The sequence below is a fragment of the Castor canadensis genome, chromosome 5 (genome assembly GCF_047511655.1).
Source record: "Castor canadensis chromosome 5, mCasCan1.hap1v2, whole genome shotgun sequence".
In the NCBI taxonomy this organism is placed as follows: domain Eukaryota; kingdom Metazoa; phylum Chordata; class Mammalia; order Rodentia; family Castoridae; genus Castor; species Castor canadensis.
In genome coordinates this window covers 62,040,438-62,061,496 of record NC_133390.1, presented here as the reverse complement: position 1 = coordinate 62,061,496, position 21,059 = coordinate 62,040,438, and the positions used below count along the sequence as shown (strand labels likewise).

At 39.2% G+C, this 21,059-nt stretch overlaps 1 protein-coding gene across 3 annotated transcripts in view; it reads right to left on the bottom strand.

Annotated features, from left to right (window-relative positions):
- Sidt1 (SID1 transmembrane family member 1) overlaps positions 1 to 20,740 on the bottom strand; it is a 109,969-nt gene extending 89,229 nt beyond the window's left edge. For 2 of the 3 annotated variants that reach the window (XM_074073156.1, XM_074073157.1), the window contains exon 1: positions 19,839 to 20,739. In XM_074073156.1, the coding sequence (XP_073929257.1) occupies positions 19,839 to 20,054 (216 nt within the window). In that variant the 5' untranslated portion in view covers positions 20,055 to 20,739. Of the gene's footprint in view, positions 1 to 19,838 lie in introns of all 3 variants that reach the window. The other variant, XM_074073159.1, reaches the window with a different exon arrangement.
- Positions 20,741 to 21,059: the final 319 nt, after the last annotated feature.

The following is a 21,059-nucleotide window of genomic DNA, read 5'->3' as shown; positions in this document are numbered from 1 at the left end:
GGCTAGAGGTAGGAAGCAGAAAGCGACCCTCCTATAGTGAAATCTTGGAGAGACGCTGGAGACACACTTTGCAGGCATAATCACCGAGAAAAGGCATAACTTTGACTCCTCCACACCTCCAGCCGGCGCAGAGAATCTCCACTTCACGTTAAACGGAGAACCGAGGAGGCCCCCGGGGCCGCCAGTGGCCGGCGCCCAAACGGCTTGGGAAGACGCGGACCAGGTGAGCTTCGCGGTACCGCGGTTCCCCCACAGACAAGCCTGGGCCAGAGCAGCATAGCCCCCTGGACAGACTGACCTCCACCCGGGAAAAAAAGAGAAACTGAGTACTAAGCAATAAGAACAGTTAAGACGCTGGAAAGAGGGTGGGGCGCCCTGAGCGCTGAAGATTGGGGGAAGGGAATCCTTCCCGGGACTGTAAATAAACGAGCCGGGCGGGCCGGAGAGGCTCTGGCGGGAGCGGGGCGCGCCAGCAACCAGGAGCGGGGACGCTTGTGAGAGGAGGGAAGACCCACTGCCCACGTGAACTGTAAATAAACACGCAGGCCTGACAACGCGGGGCAGTGTCGCCTTTCCCAGTGCTTGGAAAGGGAAAAGCCTGTAGCAGAGGCCCCCCTCCCCCGCACAGGAGAACTCTGAGCAAACAAAGCCTGTGGGACCAGGTGAGTGCTAAGCTCACCCCTGAGATCTGCATAAATAACGCCGCCAGCTACAGGCTGAGAGCAGCAGGCAGGCAAGCCACAGTTGCAGATACCACTCTCAGAACTGCCTCCAGACGCTTTTTTTTTCTTTTTCTCCCTACCTTTGATGAGAGAACAACCGAATTACACCTGCAAGCCGAAAAACTTACTGAAACTGTATTGCATTTGAACTGGGGACACTTGGTGGGGCTTTTTTTTTTTTTCTTCTGTGTGTGTGTGAGTGTAGTTTTGTTCTACTTTATGCATCCCCTTTGATGAGACAACTACAGAACAACATCTGAGGCACCAACTCCAGGACTGGAGATTGAGACGGACATCCAAATTATTAAGACTGAAATTGCATTGCATATAAACTTGGAAGTTTTTTGGTTTTTTTGTTTTTTTTTGTTTTTTTTAATTTTCTATTTTCCATTTTATTTTAATTCATTTTTATAAATAGATATTACTTTCATATACTTATTTTTTATTTTTTTTATCTTTGATTTTCAATCCTCTCTCTGTCACTCTATTGTCTGTTCAGCTTACTGTCGATTAGTACACTAACACTCCCTGTTTATACCTTTGAAACTCTCTTGTCTGATACCTTGTTCTGCTTTCTCCCTCTTGTCTGTATATTTGTTTTCCCCTTCTCTTTAACTTCTTCCTTTCCATCTCAGCTCACTCTTCCATTCTCAATATTACCATTGTTATTATTACAAGCTAGAAAATACTTAATTACACACAGTACAGGGACAGTAACAACACCAAGGACAATGACGGGAAGACAGAAAAAACAAGGAAACCAGTTTCCCCACAGCAAAAAATTAGTACAGGAACCAGAGGGGAATGAAGAGAACAGAAACTCAGAGCCAGACTCCAACAAAATGAAGATAAACTATGCCAAAGGACCCAATGAAGCCTACAAGAATAATTTAAAAGAAGACATACTACAAGTACTCAATGAGAATTTTATAGAGATGATACTGGATAGGGTCAACCAAAATGTACAGGAGACACTCAAGAAATTCCAAGACAATAAAAATAGAGAATTTGAAAAAGCAAAAGAAGAAATAAAGGAAACCATAGAAGCACTGTATAAACACCAAAATGAAAGAGAGAATACAATGAATAAATGGATAAATGAACTCAGGACAAAAATAGACAACAATAAAGAAGAAAACAGCCAGGATATGGAAAACCTCAGAAAAAAGAACGAAACAGAACTGCAAAACAAAACGGAAGGCCAATCCAGCAGAATAGAACAAACAGAAGACAGAATCTCAGAACTTGAAGATGAAATGGTAATTAAAGGAAAAACTGAAGAACTACTAATTAAACAACTCAAGACCTGTGAAAAGAAAATGCAAGAACTCACTGACTCCATCAAAAGACCAAACTTGAGAATCATGGGCATCGAAGAAGGAGAAGAGGTGCAAGCGAAGGGAATGCGTAATATATTCAACAAAATAATAACGGAAAATTTCCCAAATCTAGAGAAAGATATTCCCATACAGATGCAAGAGGCCTCCAGGACACCAAACAGACCAGATCAAAATAGAACTACTCCACGACATATCATCATTAAAACAACAAGTTCAGAAACTAAGGAAAGAATATTGAAGGCTGCAAGAGAGAAAAAACAAGTAACATACAAAGGTAAACCCATCAAAATCACAGCAGACTTCTCAACAGAAACATTAAAAGCAAGAAGAGCGTGGGGTGAGATCTTCCGGGCACTGAATGAAAATAACTTCAACCCCAGGATACTCTACCCAGCAAAGCTATCATTCAAAATAGATGGAGCAATAAAAGTCTTCCATGATAAGCAGAAACTAAAACAATATGTGACCACAAAGCCACCATTACAAAAGATTCTGCAAGGGATCCTGCACACAGAAAGTGACACCCAACTTAACCATGAAAAGGCAGGCAGCACCAAACCACAGGATAAGAAAAAGCAAGACAGTAGAGAGTAACATCAAGTTAGGTACACACAATCAAACCTTCAAACAACTAAGATAACTAAATGGCAGGAATCACCACATACCTATCAGTACTAACACTTAATGTTAATGGACTTAATTCACCCATCAAAAGACACCGTTTGACAAAAAGGATTAAAAAAGAAGATCCAACAATTTGTTGCTTACAGGAGACTCATCTCACTGACAGAAATAAGCATATGCTTAGGATGAAAGGCTGGAAGAAGATTTACCAAGCCAATGGCCCCCGAAAACAAGCAGGAGTAGCAATACTTATCTCTGACAAAGTAGACTTCAAACCTACATTGATCAAACGAGATAAAGAAGGACATTCCATACTAATAAAAGGGGAAATAGACCAAAAGGAAATAATAATCATCAATCTGTACGCACCCAATGTCAACGCACCCAATTTCATCAAACATACCCTGAAAGACCTAAAAGCATATATAAACGCCAACACAGTGGTTGTGGGACACTTTAACACCCCATTATCATCAATAGATAGGTCATCCAAACAAAAACTCAATAAAGAAATCCAAGATCTAAAATATGCAATAGATCAAGTGGACCTAGTAGATGTCTACAGAACATTTCATCCAACCTCTACACAATATACATTCTTCTCAGCAGCCCATGGAACCTTCTCCAAAATAGATCATATCCTAGGGCACAAAGCAAGCCTCAGCAAATATAAGAAAATAGAAATAATACCATGCATACTATCTGACCACAATGCAGTAAAAGTAGAACTCAACAACAAAAGTAAAGACAAAAAACATGCAAACAGCTGGAAACTAAATAACTCATTACTTAATGAAGAATGGATCATCGATGCAATAAAAGAGGAAATTAAAAAGTTCCTAGAAGTCAATGAAAATGAAAACACAACCTACCAGAACCTATGGGACACAGCTAAGGCAGTCTTGAGAGGAAAGTTTATAGCCATGAGTGCATATATTAAAAAGATTGAAAGATCCCAAATCAATGACCTAATGATACATCTCAAACTCCTAGAAAAACAAGAACAAGCAAATCCCAAAACAAATAGAAGGAGAGAAATAATAAAAATAAGAGCTGAAATCAACGAAATAGAAACCAAAAAAACCATACAAAGAATTAATGAAACAAAAAGTTGGTTCTTTGAAAAAATAAACAAGATCGATAGACCCCTGGCAAACCTGACTAAAATGAGGAGAGAAAAAACCCAAATTAGTAGAATCAGGAATGCAAAAGGGAAGATAACAACAAACACCATGGAAGTCCAGGAAATCATCAGAGACTACTTTGAGAACCTATATTCAAATAAATTTGAAAATCTAAAAGAACTGGACAGATTTCTAGATACATATGATCATCCAAAACTGAACCAAGAGGAAATTAATCACCTGAATAGACCTATAACACAAAATGAAATTGAAGCAGCAATCAAGAGTCTCCCCAAAAAGAAAAGTCCAGGACCTGATGGATTCTCTGCTGAATTCTATCAGACCTTTAAAGAAGAACTGATACCAACCCTCCTTAAACTGTTCCATGAAATAGAAAGGGAAGGAAAACTGCCAAACACATTTTATGAAGCCACTATTACACTTATCCCAAAACCAGGCAAAGACACCTCCAAAAAGGAGAACTATAGGCCAATCTCCTTAATGAACATTGATGCAAAAATCCTCAACAAAATAATGGCAAATCGAATTCAGCAACACATCAAAAAGATTATTCACCACGACCAGGTAGGCTTCATCCCAGGGATGCAGGGGTGGTTCAACATACGAAAATCAATAAACGTAATAAACCACATTAACAGAAGCAAAGACAAAAACCACTTGATCATCTCAATAGATGCAGAAAAAGCCTTTGATAAGATCCAACATCATTTCATGATAAAAGCTCTAAGAAAACTAGGAATAGAAGGAAAGTTCCTCAACATTATAAAAGCTATATATGACAAACCTACAGCCAGCATTATACTTAACGGAGAAAAATTAAAACCATTCCCTCTAAAATCAGGAACCAGACAAGGATGCCCACTATCTCCACTCCTATTCAACATAGTACTGGAATTCCTAGCCAGAGCAATTAGGCAAGAAGAAGGAATAAAAGGAATACAAATAGGTAAAGAAACTGTCAAAATATCCCTATTTGCAGATGACATGATCCTATACCTTAAAGACCCAAAAAACTCTACTCAGAAGCTTCTAGACATCATCAATAGCTATAGCAAGGTAGCAGGATATAAAATCAACATAGAAAAATCATTAGCATTTCTATACACTAACAATGAGCAAACGGAAATAGAATGTATGAAAACAATTCCATTTACAATAGCCTCAAAAAAAATCAAATACCTAGGTGTAAACCTAACAAAAGATGTGAAAGACCTCTACAAGGAAAACTATACACTTCTGAAGAAAGAGATTGAGGAAGACTATAGAAAGTGGAGAGATCTCCCATGCTCATGGATTGGTAGAATCAACATAGTAAAAATGTCTATACTCCCAAAAGTAATCTACATGTTTAATGCAATTCCCATCAAAATTCCAATGACATTCATTAAAGAGATTGAAAAATCTACTGTTAAATTTATATGGAAACACAAGAGGCCACGAATAGCCAAGGCAATACTCAGTCAAAAGAACAATGCAGGAGGTATCACAATACCTGACTTCAAACTATATTACAAAGCAATAATAATAAAAACAGCATGGTACTGGCACAAAAACAGACATGAAGACCAGTGGAACAGAATAGAGGATCCAGATATGAAGCCACACAACTATAAGCAACTTATCTTTGACAAAGGAGCTAAAAATATACGATGGAGAAATAGCAGCCTCTTCAACAAAAACTGCTGGGAAAACTGGTTAGCAGTCTGCAAAAAACTGAAACTAGATCCATGTATATCACCCTATACCAAGATTAACTCAAAATGGATCAAGGATCTGAATATCAGACCCCAAACTCTTAAGTTGATACAAGAAAGAGTAGGAAATACTCTGGAGTTAGTAGGTATAGGTAAGAACTTTCTCAATGAAACCCCAGCAGCACAGCAACTAAGAGATAGCATAGATAAATGGGACCTCATAAAACTAAAAAGCTTCTGTTCATCAAAAGAAATGGTCTCTAAACTGAAGAGAACACCCACAGAGTGGGAGAAAATATTTGCCAACTATACATCAGACAAAGGACTGATAACCAGAATATACAGGGAACTTAAAAAACTAAATTCTCCCAAAACTAATGAACCAATAAAGAAATGGGCATGTGAACTAAACAGAACTTTCTCAAAAGAAGAAATTCAAATGGCCAGAAAACACATGAAAAAATGCTCACCATCTCTAGCAATAAAGGAAATGCAAATTAAAACCACACTAAGATTCCACCTCACCCCTGTTAGAATAGCCATCATCAGCAACACCACCAACAACAGGTGTTGGCGAGGATGCGGGGAAAAAGGAACCCTCTTACACTGTTGGTGGGAATGTAGACTAGTACAACCACTCTGGAAAAAAATTTGGAGGCTACTTAAAAAGCTGGACATCGATCTACCATTTGATCCAGCAATACCACTCTTGGGGATATACCCAAAAGACTGTTACTCCAGAGGCACCTGCACATCCATGTTTATTGCGGCACTATTCACAATAGCCAAGTTATGGAAACAGCCAAGATGCCCCAGCACTGACGAATGGATTAAGAAAATGTGGTATCCATACACAATGGAATTTTATGCAGCCATGAAGAAGAACAAAATGTTATCATTCGCTGGTAAATGGATGGAATTGGAGAACATCATTCTGAGTGAGGTTAGCCTGGCTCAAAAGACCAAAAATCGTATGTTCTCCCTCATATGTGGACATTAGATCAAGGGCAAACACAACAAGGGGATTGGACTATGAGCACATGATAAAAGCGAGAGCACACAAGGGAGGGGTGAGGATAGGTAAGACACCTAAAAAACTAGCTAGCATTTGTTGCCCTTAATGCAGAGAAACTAAAGCAGATACCTTAAAGCAACTGAGGCCAATAGGAAAAGGAGACCAGGAACTAGAGAAAAGGTTAGATTAAAAAGAATTAACCTAGAAGGTAACACCCACGCACAGGAAATCAATGTGAGTCAATGCCCTGTATAGCTATCCTTATCTCAACCAGCAAAACCCCTTGTTCCTTCCTATTATTGCTTATACTCTCTCTTCAACAAAATTAGAAATAAGGGCAAAATAGTTTCTGCTGGGTATTGAGGGGGGGAGCGGGAGGGGGTGGAGTGGGTGTTAAGGGAGGGGGTGGGGGCAGGGGGGAGAAATAAACCAAGCCTTGTATGCACATATGAATAATAAAAAAAGAAAAATGAAAAAAAAAAAAAAAACAAAAAACAAAAAACTAAATTCTCCCAAAACTAATGAACCAATAAAGAAATGGGCAAGTGAACTAAACAGAACTTTCTCAAAAGAAGAAATTCAAATGGCCAAAAAACACATGAAAAAATGCTCACCATTTCTAGCAATAAACGAAATGCAAATTAAAACCACACTAAGATTCCACCTCACCCCTGTTAGAATAGCCATCATCAGCAACACCACCAACAACAGGTGTTGGCGAGGATGCAGGGAAAAAGAAACCCTCTTACGCTGTTGGTGGAAATGTAGACTAGTACAACCACTCTGGAAAGAAATTTGGAGTCTACTTAAAAAGCTAGACATCGATCTACCATTTGATCCAGCAATACCACTCTTGGGGATATATCCAAAAGACTGTGACACAGGTTACTCCAGAGGCACCTGCACACCCATGTTTATTGTGGCACTATTCACAATAGCCAAGTTATGGAAACAGCCATTATGCCCCATCACTGATGAATGGATTAAGAAAATGTGGTATTTATACACAATGGAATTTTATGCAGCCATGAAGAAGAACTAAATGTTATCATTTGCAAGGTAAATGGATGGAATTGGAGAACATCATTCTGAGTGAAGTTAGCCTGGCCCAAAAGATCAAAAATCGTATGTTCTCCTTCATATGTGGACATTAGATCAAGGGCAAACACAACAATGGGATTAGACTTATATTAGCACATGATAAAAGCGAGAGCACACAAGGGAGGGGTGAGGATAGGTAAGACACCTAAAAAACTAGCTAGCATTTGTTGCCCTTAATGCAGAGAAACTAAAGCAGATACCTTAAAAGCAACTGAGGCCAATAGGAAAAGAGGAACAGGTACTAGAGAAAACGTTAGATTAAAAAGAATTAACCTAGAAGGTAACACCCACGCACAGGAAATCAGTGTGAGTCAATGCCCTGTATAGCTATCCTTATCTCAACCAGCAAAAACCCTTGTCCCTTCCTGTTATTGCTTATACTCTTCCTACAACAAAATTAGAAATAAGGGCAAAATAGTTTCTGCTGGGTATTGGGGGGGAGAGGGAGGGGGGAGTGGGTGGTAAGGGAGGGGGTGGGGGCAGAGGGGAGAAATGAACCAAGCCTTGTATGCACATATGAATAATAAAAGAAAAAGGAAAAAAATGTATGTTAGTAAATGTAAAAATGATAAAATAAAATTTTAAAATTCTTAATAAAAAAATAAAATAAAAAAAACCAAGTATATTCAAGTCCCTCAGTCCTTTAATGGAGATCCACAGCAAGAAAGGACACAGAAGATACTTTAATCAGTTGAAACTGAAGTGAGAAAGAAGAAAGGCTGACAATCTCTGCATATTGTATCAGATGCCTTAAAAAGACATCTCAAAAGGGTCCATGACAGCAGTAAAAGTAAAACAAGGAATGACAAAACAACAAAAACAAAACCAACACCATCGCAAGTTACTGATTTAGAACTCAGCAAGAATAACAGCTATTAAAAAAAAAAAAAGGAAGGAAGGAATTCCAGTACAAGTTCAGCACATATGCACATGTGGCAGGAGCAGAGGGAAAAAGCAAAGCAAACCAAAACAAAAGCACTTCTCAGCAGTAAACAGTCCTATGGGAAACTTTTCAAATGAAAAACAAAACAAAACCCTAACAACAACAGCAACAAAGAGAATAGCTTTTAGGAAATAGTAAAGTTTGTATTTGCTTGATTTTATAAGCTAGAGTTAGAAATGTTCTTTTTGATAAGAAGTTTATCCTACTTTTCTGTAGCTAAGAAAAAATTAGAATCTGAAACATGGTGGAAAAATATCAGAACACTGAATCTTAATGGTTGAATAAAGATTAAGGAGATGCAATCATCTCATCTCATCATTGGGAATAATAAAGCTCAGGAAACAGGATTTGTTGAAAGTCCACAGGTAGCCAACAGAATAAAACACAAGTCTCAGTTGAGCACAAGTGGCTCATGCCTGCAATCTCTGCACTCAGGATGCAGAGATCAGGAGGATTGAGCTTCAAAGCCGTCCAGGCAAATAGTTCGAGAGACCCTATCTTGAAAAATACCCAACACCAAAAAGGGCTGCAGAATGGGTCAGGTGGTAGAGCACCTGCCTTGCAAGTGTAAGGCCCGGAATTCAAACCCCAGTACCACCAAAAACAAAACACACAAAAAACCACAAGTCTCTTGGCCTCTTGCTCTATACTCTTCCCCAATATTGGTCTGCCTTAGTTGTTTATTGTCCTTGCCTAAGTAAAACTTCTTCATTGTTAAGTATTTAGAAAAGACATAAAAGTACAGAAAGAGCATCAAAATCTCCTATACTCTACCATTTAGAGATAATGCAAAGTTTATCATATTTCAAAATGAGAGATGAAAAAAACCCCTTTTATTTTAGTAAAATGTCAACTGAAAAATGTAGAAGGAACAATGAATTAGGAAATCACTTCTTGGAAACCATTATAGTGGTACCTGACCCAGGCAAGACAATCAGTGGATGCTAACACTAGGGTTGAAAGTCTGATGAAGCATGGGATATTCACATGGTCCCTAGGTATTGTTCCACCATGTGCTCTTTCATTCCAAAGGAAAATAGTAATTTTCCAGTGGAGAAATCTGGAGGAAACCATTTAACCAAGTAGTCTATGTTAATCACACGGTAATAGGAAAACCCAGTATCATGTGACTCGGATATGATGCACTAAGGGTACAACATCCATCCTGCGGTGTTACTGCCAAAAGGCAGACTGTGAATCTAATAATGAAGAAACACCAGACAAACCCCAATTAGGGGACAATCTTCAATAACTAGTTATACTGTCCAAAAAAATGCTTAGGTCTTGAGTGACATAGAAAGAATAAGGAAAGTTTCCAGATGATGGAAACTAAATATTCATGACAGCTTAACAATGTGTGCTCTTGTATTGGATCCAGAACCAGAAGGAAGAAAAACATACACGTGTGCTTATTTGTGTATTTGTATACACGTACATTGATAGTTATATATAATATAAATATACATACACTTATGTATACATATATATAGGTATAAAAGGCATCATTGGAAAACTGGTGAAATTTGATTATGGCCTATAGTTTGAATAACAGCATTATATCAATGCTAATTTTCTGATTTGTGGTGACAATCTAATGGCAATATAAGAGAATGGTCTTGCGATAAGGGATGCCCATTAACGTATTTAGGGACAAAGGACTACCTTGTCAATAACTCAAGCATTTCCGGAAAGAATGATCTGCTTATAGGTAGAGTAATAAAGCAAATATGACAAAATGTTAGCAATTGAGAAATATGAGAGAATGGCACATTGGAGTTCTCTACACTGTTCTTCTAATTTTCCTATAAGTTCAAAGTTATTTCAGAATTAAAAGTTACAGAAAAAAGAAGCAATGGGTAGAGGAGTCTGGGAAGATGTGGTCAACAGCATAGATAAGGAACTTCTCTGAATATCCTCTGTGAAAATTGGGATAGCAGAACCAAAATTCCATGGAGAACCCATAAGTGATAAGGTAGCCCTAGAAATCCCAAAACAAAATATCCATAGCCTCATCACCTCTAGAGCATTAGCAACTGTGTAACTGGAAGTAGAGGAAAGGCTTGAAGCTTTGATGGTTGGGATAATGAGAGTGCTCACTGACAAGAATGGAGGGCCAATCTGAAAGCAGCAGTGGAAACTAATTTTCCTGTAGGCTTTAGTTTGTGGGTGAGTATAAGAACACTTCAGGAAGTGGAAGTAAACAACATTCTGGAACAGTGTTAGTCTCAGGAATTCCCAAAACAAGCTACTTAAAACTCCCTTCTTAGACAAAGCTCCTGCCTGAATGGAGTCTAAATGAACAGTATGGAGAATATAAAAATGAAGGAAAGAGAAAGTCTCTATAAAACAGTGGAAGGAAGCTGCTGAGACAGGTCCCAGACAGAAAAATCATAATTTGATCGTTTCATACATGCAACAGAAGAAAACTGGGAAAGCTACCCTGATCTACCTTCCCTTCTAAAAGTAAGAAATATCCATCTAATGTAAAGGTTAGCAATAGACAAGACTGTAGCTGAATTCCATACTAAGTCACTCTATGTAAAAAGAAGCAGAAGACACCATTTAGATGGTGAAATATTCCAGAAACCTATACATAGGAAACAGATAAAAATTATTGCCTAATATTTTAAAATTATTTTTAAAATTGTGAAAAAGTAAAAAACTGTTAAGAACATAAATCAGAATTTTAAAAATTCAGAAATTTGATGATTAGAGAAAATATAATTTAAAAGATAAGGTAACAGCTCAGAAAAAATTAGAAATAAATATAAAAATTGTTTTATAAATGAATATTAAATTTGAAGGAACATGAGAGTATAATAAACACCTTGATAATATATTAATAAAAATGAAAGAAAGGAGGAAAAACACTGAGTTCAGGTAGGAAATAGATAAAAATGATTCTAGAAAAATTCTGAAGATAAACATTGAAACAAACCAAAACTTTTTAAAACAATAAAAATTATTTAAAAATCTTTGAATTAAAAAAGTCATTGAAGTTATACATTGAAAGATTATACTACATACTTGGGAAAAATTGGTCTACTAGATATAGTTTAGTAAAGTTATTGGATTTTAAAGAAAAAGGGCAAAAAGATTTTCAGGGGTCAAGACAGGAAAATAAAGTTATTTATAAGAAAAATGAGAATCAGTTTATCACGTTAGCCAGAAAACAAAGTAACAAGTTTAAATCTTAAAGAAAAAAGGTGAGCCAAAGATTTTATATCCAGCCAAGCAGCCCTTCAAGTACAAAGGCTACAAACTGTTAAGAACAGGCTTAAACTCTGGGAATATTGTTCCCATAAGTTCTTCCTGAGTTACCTTGTAGGGAATCAGCTCTAGACAATCAAAATGACTAGAAAACATTACCATAAAGACTAGTTGGGAACTTAAGACAAAATGTTGGTTATGAGGAAGATGGTGTAGCTATATTCTCAGAGACTATATATTCTGACAATGCAGACACTACCCCAAAATGTGTGAAAAGTGGACAGAATGTGAAAAGTAGAGTACACTCATTAATTTATTTTAGGTATTAGCTAGGTATTTAGGTTTTGAGTTGAAAGGGAGGGAGAAAAGGGTATCAGCTAATGTCAATATTGAGAAGTAATGGACAATAGACAGAAATAGAGGAGACTGCGGGTTGTATAAGCAAAAAAAAAAAAAACCATTAGAACAAAAACAAAAACTTTGTGTGTCTTTTCTTTGTTTGGTGCACATGATAAGCAAGTACTCTACCATTGAGCTACTTCCCTAGCCCAAAGCAAAAACTTTATTTAAAATTTTTTATTAATAATCATAAATTTTAAAATAATTACCAATAGAAGAAAAGAGGAAGGAAATAAGATGCAGAGGACAAAGACAGAAGCTAGACTTTCATTATTTCATGTTCTACAGATTTTTTTTGGCTTTTAATTTTCAAATAAAATTATGAAGCAATTCCTAAAATCCAGAAGTAAAATGAAACAAATGAACCTAACAAGTTCATTAACTTAATGAGCATAACTGCCCTGAAAAGAACTATATTTCATTAAAGCACAGTAATTAAACTTGACATCATGATGAAATATTTTCTAAGTTTACAGGAAGCATAAAAAACAAATCTTAAACTGTTTCCAGTAATCTTATTGTTGGTGATAATTTTAGCATTTTTATCTGAAACATTTGCTTCTTTATTGTGGGATAAAGTAAGTAAGTAAATAACTAAGTTGATCTTGTTGAGAATCAGAATTTCATACAATGAGGTATGAAAGAAAGGAGATACAGATGTAACATCAATGAGATCAAGTAAAAATCCACATTTTAGATTTGAATTGAAAGTGATAGCATTGACCCATGATATAATTAATTCCTTAGCTCTGTCCACTGAAAAGGCTTAGAAAAAGTTACCAATCCATTAGCAACAAGGGCTTCTAGCTCCCAAACTGTGTTCTCTAAAACTTATTTCTCATTCCAAGGAACCTGACCTTCCTGAAGAAATGGAGTTTGAACTGAAGGCCTTGTAGTTGCTAGGCAAGTACTCTCCCACTTCCCATGCTCCCAGGCCTTTTTGCTTTAGCTGTTTTTCAACTAGGGCCTCATTTTTTCGCCCAGGCCAGCCTGAACCACAGTCTTCTTACCTCTGTTTCCCGAGTAGTTGGGATGACAGACACACACCACCATACCCAGCTTTATTGCTTAATTTTTGCTTAGGCTGATCTCAAACCACAATCCTTCTAGTCTCCTTATCTCAAGTAGCTGCAATTACAAGCATGAGCCACTATGCCCCATCAATAATAACTTTTCATACAAGAAAGCAAGGGACTTTTCAGAGGGCACTTGGGTTTTATCAAAAGAATTCAGGAGTCAACTTGAATTGGCCTTACTGCCTAAAGATGAACAATTTGATCTTAAATAAGGATAAAATCAGCAATGGATTGAAGTACATCAAATATGTTTAGATCTGTAGCTAATAATTATACTGAATAAAATCTCATTGATCATTGCTATATGATGCTGGGAGACAAAATCATTATTTTCAAATTGGTAAATAAAGGTAAAGAATGAAGCAACCAAATAGCCAAGTAGACACTAACTTCCCATTATAGAAATATTCCAGCTTATGATATGGACAGAAAAAGAAACTCTGCCAGAAAAGAAATCAGATATATATTTCCATATCTGAAATGCCTCTCCCCTTCCTTTGTGCTTATCTATCATGACCTTTTCAAGTTCCATTTCCTCCAACAGAGCTATGTGTAGAACATACAACTTTTCTTAAGTTTTGTGGTTCAGGGAGTAGTACTGTCCAATAAAAAGAAAATGTGAGCCACAGAGGTATTTGTAAATCCTCTAGTACATACACTAAAAAAGTAAAATGAAATGGATGAAGTCAGTTTTATAGAAATAATTTATTTTACTCTAGTACATCTGAAAATATTATCACTGATTCACATAATCAAAATATTGGCATGTTTATGTTACTTTTTTGCACATGGGCTTCAAAAATTTGGTTTGTATTCTACAACAGTGTATCTCACTTCAGACTAGTCATACTTCAAGTGCAAGATAGTTGCATGTGGATGGTGGCTACCATATTGGACAGCACAGACTTACAGAATCTACATAACTTAGCATATAATGACCAGGCTGAGCAGGCAGAAGGCAGGTCTTCCATAGTATTAAATCCATAACTGGAGTAATGCTAGTCCCTTAACACCCTTGGGACATGCTGGTGCCTTTTTCAGGGCCATAGAGAAAAATATGGATGTGAATTCTATGGGCTGAATATTTGTGTCACCCCAAAAATTCACAAAAGAAACCTAATCCCCTCCTCAAATGGTATTTTAAATGGGGCCTTTGGGAGGTTAATTAGTCCCAAAGGTGAGATTAGTGCCTTTAGAAGAAGAGACATGATGGACCTTGCTTCTCTCTTTGCCCTCTTGGCCTTTTATGGACACAGCAAGAAAGTGGCTGTCAACAAGTCAGGAAGCTGACCTCACTAGACACGGGATCTGCCAATGGTATTTGGTGGTAGCAGGACCAGTCATCCAGATAATGTGTTAATGAGATGATTCTTTCTTCCAACAAGCACTAGTCCTGTTCAGTGAGAGGACGTGGGAAGACAGCAGAGGAGGCTTCTTGGCTTCAGTACATAAAAAGCTAGCATTTCCTGTGTAAGGCAGACCTGAAGCTACCACATGGAAGCTTTTAACTCTGCTCTGCATCTAGTAATATACTATGGTCCTCAATGTCCATGAGTGATTTGTTCTAAAACTTCCTGTGTGTACCAAATTCTGTGGATGCTCAAGCCCCTTATATAAAATGACATAGTATTTACCTATAACCTATATACACCCTCTTATATCCTTTAAATCATCTCTCCATCACTTATAATACATGATACCATGTAAATAGTTGTTGTACTGTATTCCTAGAGAATAATGACAAGAAAATGTCTGTACATGTTCACTATAGATGCAGTATTTTTCTTGAATATTTTAAGTCTAAGGTTGGTTGAATCCATGGATAAGGACCAACAGATATGGAGGGCTGTCTGTATATAGCTAGAAGTTACCACTGGAGTGTGTCCAGATGTACTACGCATCTCTCTCTCTCTCTCTCTCTCTCTCTCTCTCTCTCTATTCCTTCCATCTATTTCATACTGGGGTTTTTGAACTCAGGGCCTCACACTTACTAGACAATTGCTCCATCACTTGAGCCCCGCTCCAGACCCAAATTTCATTGCTCATGAGACTGGATACACTTTTTGAATCTGGACTCAAGAGACTGTTCTAACTGATTCTAGATATACAACTACTGGTTGATATAATTAAAACTAATGATTGCTCCTTGGGCATAAAAAAATATAACATGTTATTAAAAGACATTTCTTTAATAAACAGTTAAAATTTTATGACAAAGACTGAATTCTGTTACTGAAAGCCTCAGAGAAGACAGCCTATCACACAGTGGTCAGGTTTTTATTTAAAGGGTGCTTGTCACCATTTAGCTCAAATAGAAACATTGATTATTTCCTCCACCTATCTCTACAAGGGGATTCTCAGTAAACCTGCATTTTTTCCCTTGTCCAAGTCAAACACATCCCTGGTGACTTTCCCAACAAAGGTGATTTCCTTCTATTTTGGCTGAACCCTGTGGTTACAGAACACCCTGTTTGTACAGTGTAACCCTTCAACGGAGTCTTCAGAAACTTCCTCTCCAGAGAAATGAAATGAAGCTGACATTGCCTAACCTGTACCTCGACCATTAGAATGGAAACATTACTCTTCTTTAAACTGGTCACTCCATTCTTTCAGTGATTTTTAAAAAAATGGCGATTTCATATTTACATTACTACATGCCCAGAAGGCATATCAGACTTTTCCAGGTGCTGAGTTCAGCTAACTTTGTGTGACACAGCTTGGTGATGTTATTCTCTGGTATAGTATTGGATTTGGGAGGTACAGTGGCTTGCAGAACAGGAACAAAGGCTCCCACAACCCCTTCCTCTCTTTACCACAGCCTAAACTGAGAGAACAGACTTTCTTCTCCAAGGCAAAGGAAAAATAATGGTGAACAAAAATGAAGAGAAAGAAAGAAATGTGTACTGGTATTAAAATAATTGAAATACTTGTTATCTGCCAGTCTCATGGTTCTCAACTTTATATTTTTCAAACGAGTAACATTTTAATGACATTTTAAGGACTGCTTGCTGTTGTTGACTTTTTTATTGTATTAAGCAAATTTAAAGACTAATTACCACTATTGTTTCATAAAATAAAGGGCATTTTAACATGCATACAGGGAAAGTAGGACATAATAGAATAATTTTTCCAAATTATGTTTTTCATAAAACAAAATTTTTATATTTTTATCTTTTTCTGAAATGATCTCACATATTTCAATCTATTAAATTGAAAACAACATATATTTTATTTTATTTAACTTCAGCTTAAACATTCTTTATCTCTTTATTATTCATTCTTTTTTTTTCTGGGATTGGCAATTGACCCCATACTTGGGCAAGCTCTCTACCACTTGTGCTATGCCCCCACCCCAGCCTGGTTTTTAAAAAATTGTTGTGCTGGGTAGGGATACATTGTGGCATTTACAAAAGTTCTTACCATGTAGCAAATATATCATACTTCAATTAACCCCCTCCACCACCGCCATTCATTCTCTTTTACCTCCCCTCCCCCCATTTCTGGAATAGTTTCAACAGGTATCATTTTTACATTACATAATGTGTACACAGAATTTGCACTATATTCACCCTCCTACACCTTTTCCCTGCCACCTTCCCCCTCCCACTGGTACAAAACCTCCTTCCCCCTTGCAGGACCTTTTCTGTCCTCCTATTCTCCAATTTTGCAGAAGAAATAAGAAAACCAAGGACATTTTTGCTTGTTTAAGACAACTATACAAGGAGTTTCCTAGTGACATTTCCATGTATATATGTATTATAACCCAAATTGGTTCAACTCCTTTTTTTTTCTTCATTCTACCTTAGTCCCTTTCTTATGGTGATTTCAACAGGTTTAAAAATTCTATATTCATTCTTGTATAGAGAGTACATCAACCATATTCACCTTCTTAATTTCCTTCTTTTACCCTATCCTTCTCGTATATGACTTCCCATTAGTGTGACCTGTTTTTCATAATATTGCTGCATTTGTATTAGGTCTATATTCCACATATGAGAGAAAACATGCGACTTTTGGCCTTTTCAGTCTGGATAACTTCACTTAAGATGATGTTCTCCAGTTCCAACCATTTACCTGCAAATGACAAAATTTCATTCTTCTTTGTGGCTGAATAAAATTCCACTGTGTATAAGTACTACATTTTCTTAATCCATTCTTCAGTAGTGGAGCCTCTTGACTGTTTCCATAGCTTGGCTATTGTGAGTAGTGCTGCAATGCACATTGGTGTGCTGGTGCCTCTGTAGTAACCTGACTCATGTTCCTTCGAGTATATCCCTAGAAGTAGTATTGCTGGATCATATAGCAGATCTATTTCTAGTTTTTTAAGGAGACTCCATTCTGTTTTCCATAGTGGTTGTACTAGCTTACATTCCCTGAGCAATGTATGAGGGTTCCTTTTCCCCCCATATCCTTGCCAACATTTGTTGTTGTTTATGTTCTTGATGGTAGCCTGTTTTTGTCTTTTCACATAGGGTTTTGTTAACTTTGCCTAGATTGGCCTCATGTAAAGATCCTTCTGCCTCTGTCTCCCGAGTAGCTGGGATTACAGGTGTGAGACACCACTTCTGGTTTATTCATTTATTTTTACAAATGACATTTATAAACCTCTTATGTGCATTAGTTACTGAGCTACAGAGATGAACAGAATTGTGCACTTTCCCTCAATATCTTAAGGTTTGCTAAGAAAGTAACCTCAAATGCAAACAGCAGCCTGTGATGTAGAAGAGGAACTCACACAGTATTAAAGGGAAAAGGCAATATTAAAAAGCAATGCTAAAAGGCAGTCAGTCAGGGCTGGGGGGTGTGGCTGTAGTGGTTGAGCACCTGTCTAGCAAGAGGCCCAGTTCAAACCCCAGTACTAAAAAACAAAAGCAACTAGTCTGCCAAGCATGGTAGAGTATACCTGCAATCCCAGCACTGAGGAGTCTGAGGCAGGAGCATCCTAAGTTCAAGGCTAGCCTGGGCTACATGGTGAGACATGTTTCAAATAATAAAACAAAAAAACAAAAAGCAGTCTATCTCTAAGCAGAACTATAAGACATACCAAAGCCTAATGTCAGGATTTACTATGCACATGTAATTGAGTATCCTTACCAATGATTTTGGGTGAAGCTGACACTGCACCCTAGAGATCATGGGGTTTTCGGACACTGCACCCTAGAGATCATGGGGTTTTCGGACACTGCACCCTAGAGATCATGGGGTTTTCGGACACTGCACCCTAGAGATCATGGGATCACAGGGCTAGGAACATCCCTTCTGTGAGATACATTAGCCAGTGGTGGGCATCCCACACTGGGTAGGAAGAAGTACCTCAGGTGGAGTTTGGGAGATAAAAAGTGCCCCTCCCACTTGTCTGCAATGGGGACACAGACCACTCTGTGTCCACACAACCACTCTGCTTAGGACAGGACACACAACCTAAAGTTCCAGGAGGATGGGTGAGGTGAGGGTTGTGGGGACAGTGCAGTAGGATTTGGTGCCAGACTGGAGATGGGAGATTTAGGGCACTTCCTCACCAAGCACACGGAAAGATGTCTGAGAGTAATGACTTGGGCCCATACCCTCAATATAAGCCTCCTTCTCTACCTGAAGCAAAGGGGGAGGAGGGTTATGATCTGGAGTGAGAATCAGGGAGGGAGGCACTTAGTGGTATTGAAATCATCTGGGTATGTAATTTCTCAGAGGAGTAAGGAATATTGGCACAGTAAGGTACATAATCACATTTTCATGGGAAGAAGATCCAGAGCACTGGAGTTTCTCTCCTCCCCCCGCCCCCTTGCCGGGTACCTTACCATAGTTGAGGGAAAAAGATATGCATTTTCTTACATTATATAATCAGAGTATATATGTCAAAGGCTTAGTTATTGGACACCCCCCCCCACCTCACGTCAACTCTTGACAGTAACAGACCTAGAACTTTCACACAATTATTCACCCATTTTTAAAATCAAAGCCTCTACAGATCAGCTGACAGCTGCAGCTCCAATGCCTTTGACCCAGGTCTTCTAGCTTCTCTGAAGCACCTACTGTTAGAATGGTACAGAAACGCAGGAAGTGACTATGGACTACACAGAGGTTCTGCAGCTTGCATCCATTCTCACACGATTTCCATTTTAGATATAAAGCAGCTCTCCCTCCCCATGCGCTATGAAATAGAAGGGTCTTGAATCATCCAAAGGAAATGAGATTCCTTTCCCGGAGTGGGAGTAGAAACAGAGCTCTGTCCTCCCCCACCCTCCTGCAAACCTAGAAATCACGACTTTCCTAGAGAAAGGCCCAGTGAGGAGCCAGGACCCGCAGAAGATGCCGGGGAACCTGCTTCTGCAAAGCCCAGAAATGTCAGTGCCAGAGTCTGGGGCGGCGCGAGGTGAAGGGGAGTTGTCCTCGGGAGACTGGCTGTCTGTCGCAGCTGGGGCATAGCAGAGATTGATTCTCAGGGGAAAGGGAATGAGGGTTTCCTAGTCCCCGAGGTCTCCAGAGGTCAATTCTCAGGGGACCCCAACGCAGCGAGGGAGTTCTGCTATCTGGCAAGTTGTAGGAGTGGAACGAGAGAGCGAGCGTCTTACCTGGCCAGGCTGGCTGGTGTAGTTGAAGGAGTAGATGTTCTCGGTGCTGAGGCTCACCACCCCGCTGTAAACGTGATCGAAATCGGCACCCCTGGCGGGGTCGTGGGGATTGAGGCGCGGCGCTGGGGACTGCGTGGGGGGCGCCGCCGCCTGCAGGAGCCAGGGCAGCGCGCAGGGCAGGGCGCAAAACAGCGCGATCTGCGGGCAGCCGCGCATGGTGGGGGGCACCGGAGCCCCGCGGCAGGGCCACCCTGGAGAGGGGCCGAACCTACAGCTGGTCCTCCCAAAGCCGCGTGCGGGGCCGGGAGCCCGCCAGCTCCAGCGCAGCGCGAGCGACGTCTGGCCAGCCCCGCCGGCGAGTGCTGGCTGAGCGCTGGCGAAGGGACGATCAAATATTGATGTGCAGCCTGGGGTCTCCAAGGGAGGTCACGGGTGGAGAGTTGCCGGAACCAGACAAGTGGGGGCGGGGGATTGCTGCTTTCCCCTTCGGCTTTTAAGTCTTCCCTTTCTCATAGCTGAGAGTCCCATTTATTCAGACAGAATTCCCACTGATCTCTACCCCCTCGACCTCAACAAAATAACAGCAAAAAAGGCATCGGAGACATTAAAAAGAAATATTTGCTTGTCTAGAAAAATCAACTTGACCAGTCATCGAGGGGGAGATAAGGGCCGTTTCAAATTAAACGTGCACCCTGGCTGCAGGCGAGCAAATAGAAAGCAAAATAACCTGTTCCCCAAGAGGGTGCAGGTTGCTACCTGCAGAGAACTCCTGCGGGTGTGAATGGCTATTCTCTAGTCTCCGTTCTTTAATAGAACTCCTTCTCCGACACCTGTTTTATTTCCTTGTTACCTTCTATTCTCCAAGGACAGCCTCACGTCATCATTTTCCCTATCCCTCGCCATATGTGTATGTATGTAAATATGTACAGTAATAAAAAATAGATAGGGGAAGGAGGACAATTTCCAGCTCTGCCTGAAGTCTGATTCCGGAAGCTGTCAAAGTAGACTCAGAGAAACTAGATTTATGCTGAAGGCACTTCTTTCTGCTCCAGCCTCTTGCCTGCTTTACCTCTGCAGGGACTTCTTCCAGATTCTCCAAGAATTCCCTGGATTTTTTCTTTTTTCTTTTTCTGGGATGGGGTTCCACTATGTAGCCCCAGGATGGCCTGGAACTCATGATCTTCCTGACTCAGCCTCCGAAATGCTGGGATTACAGCTCTG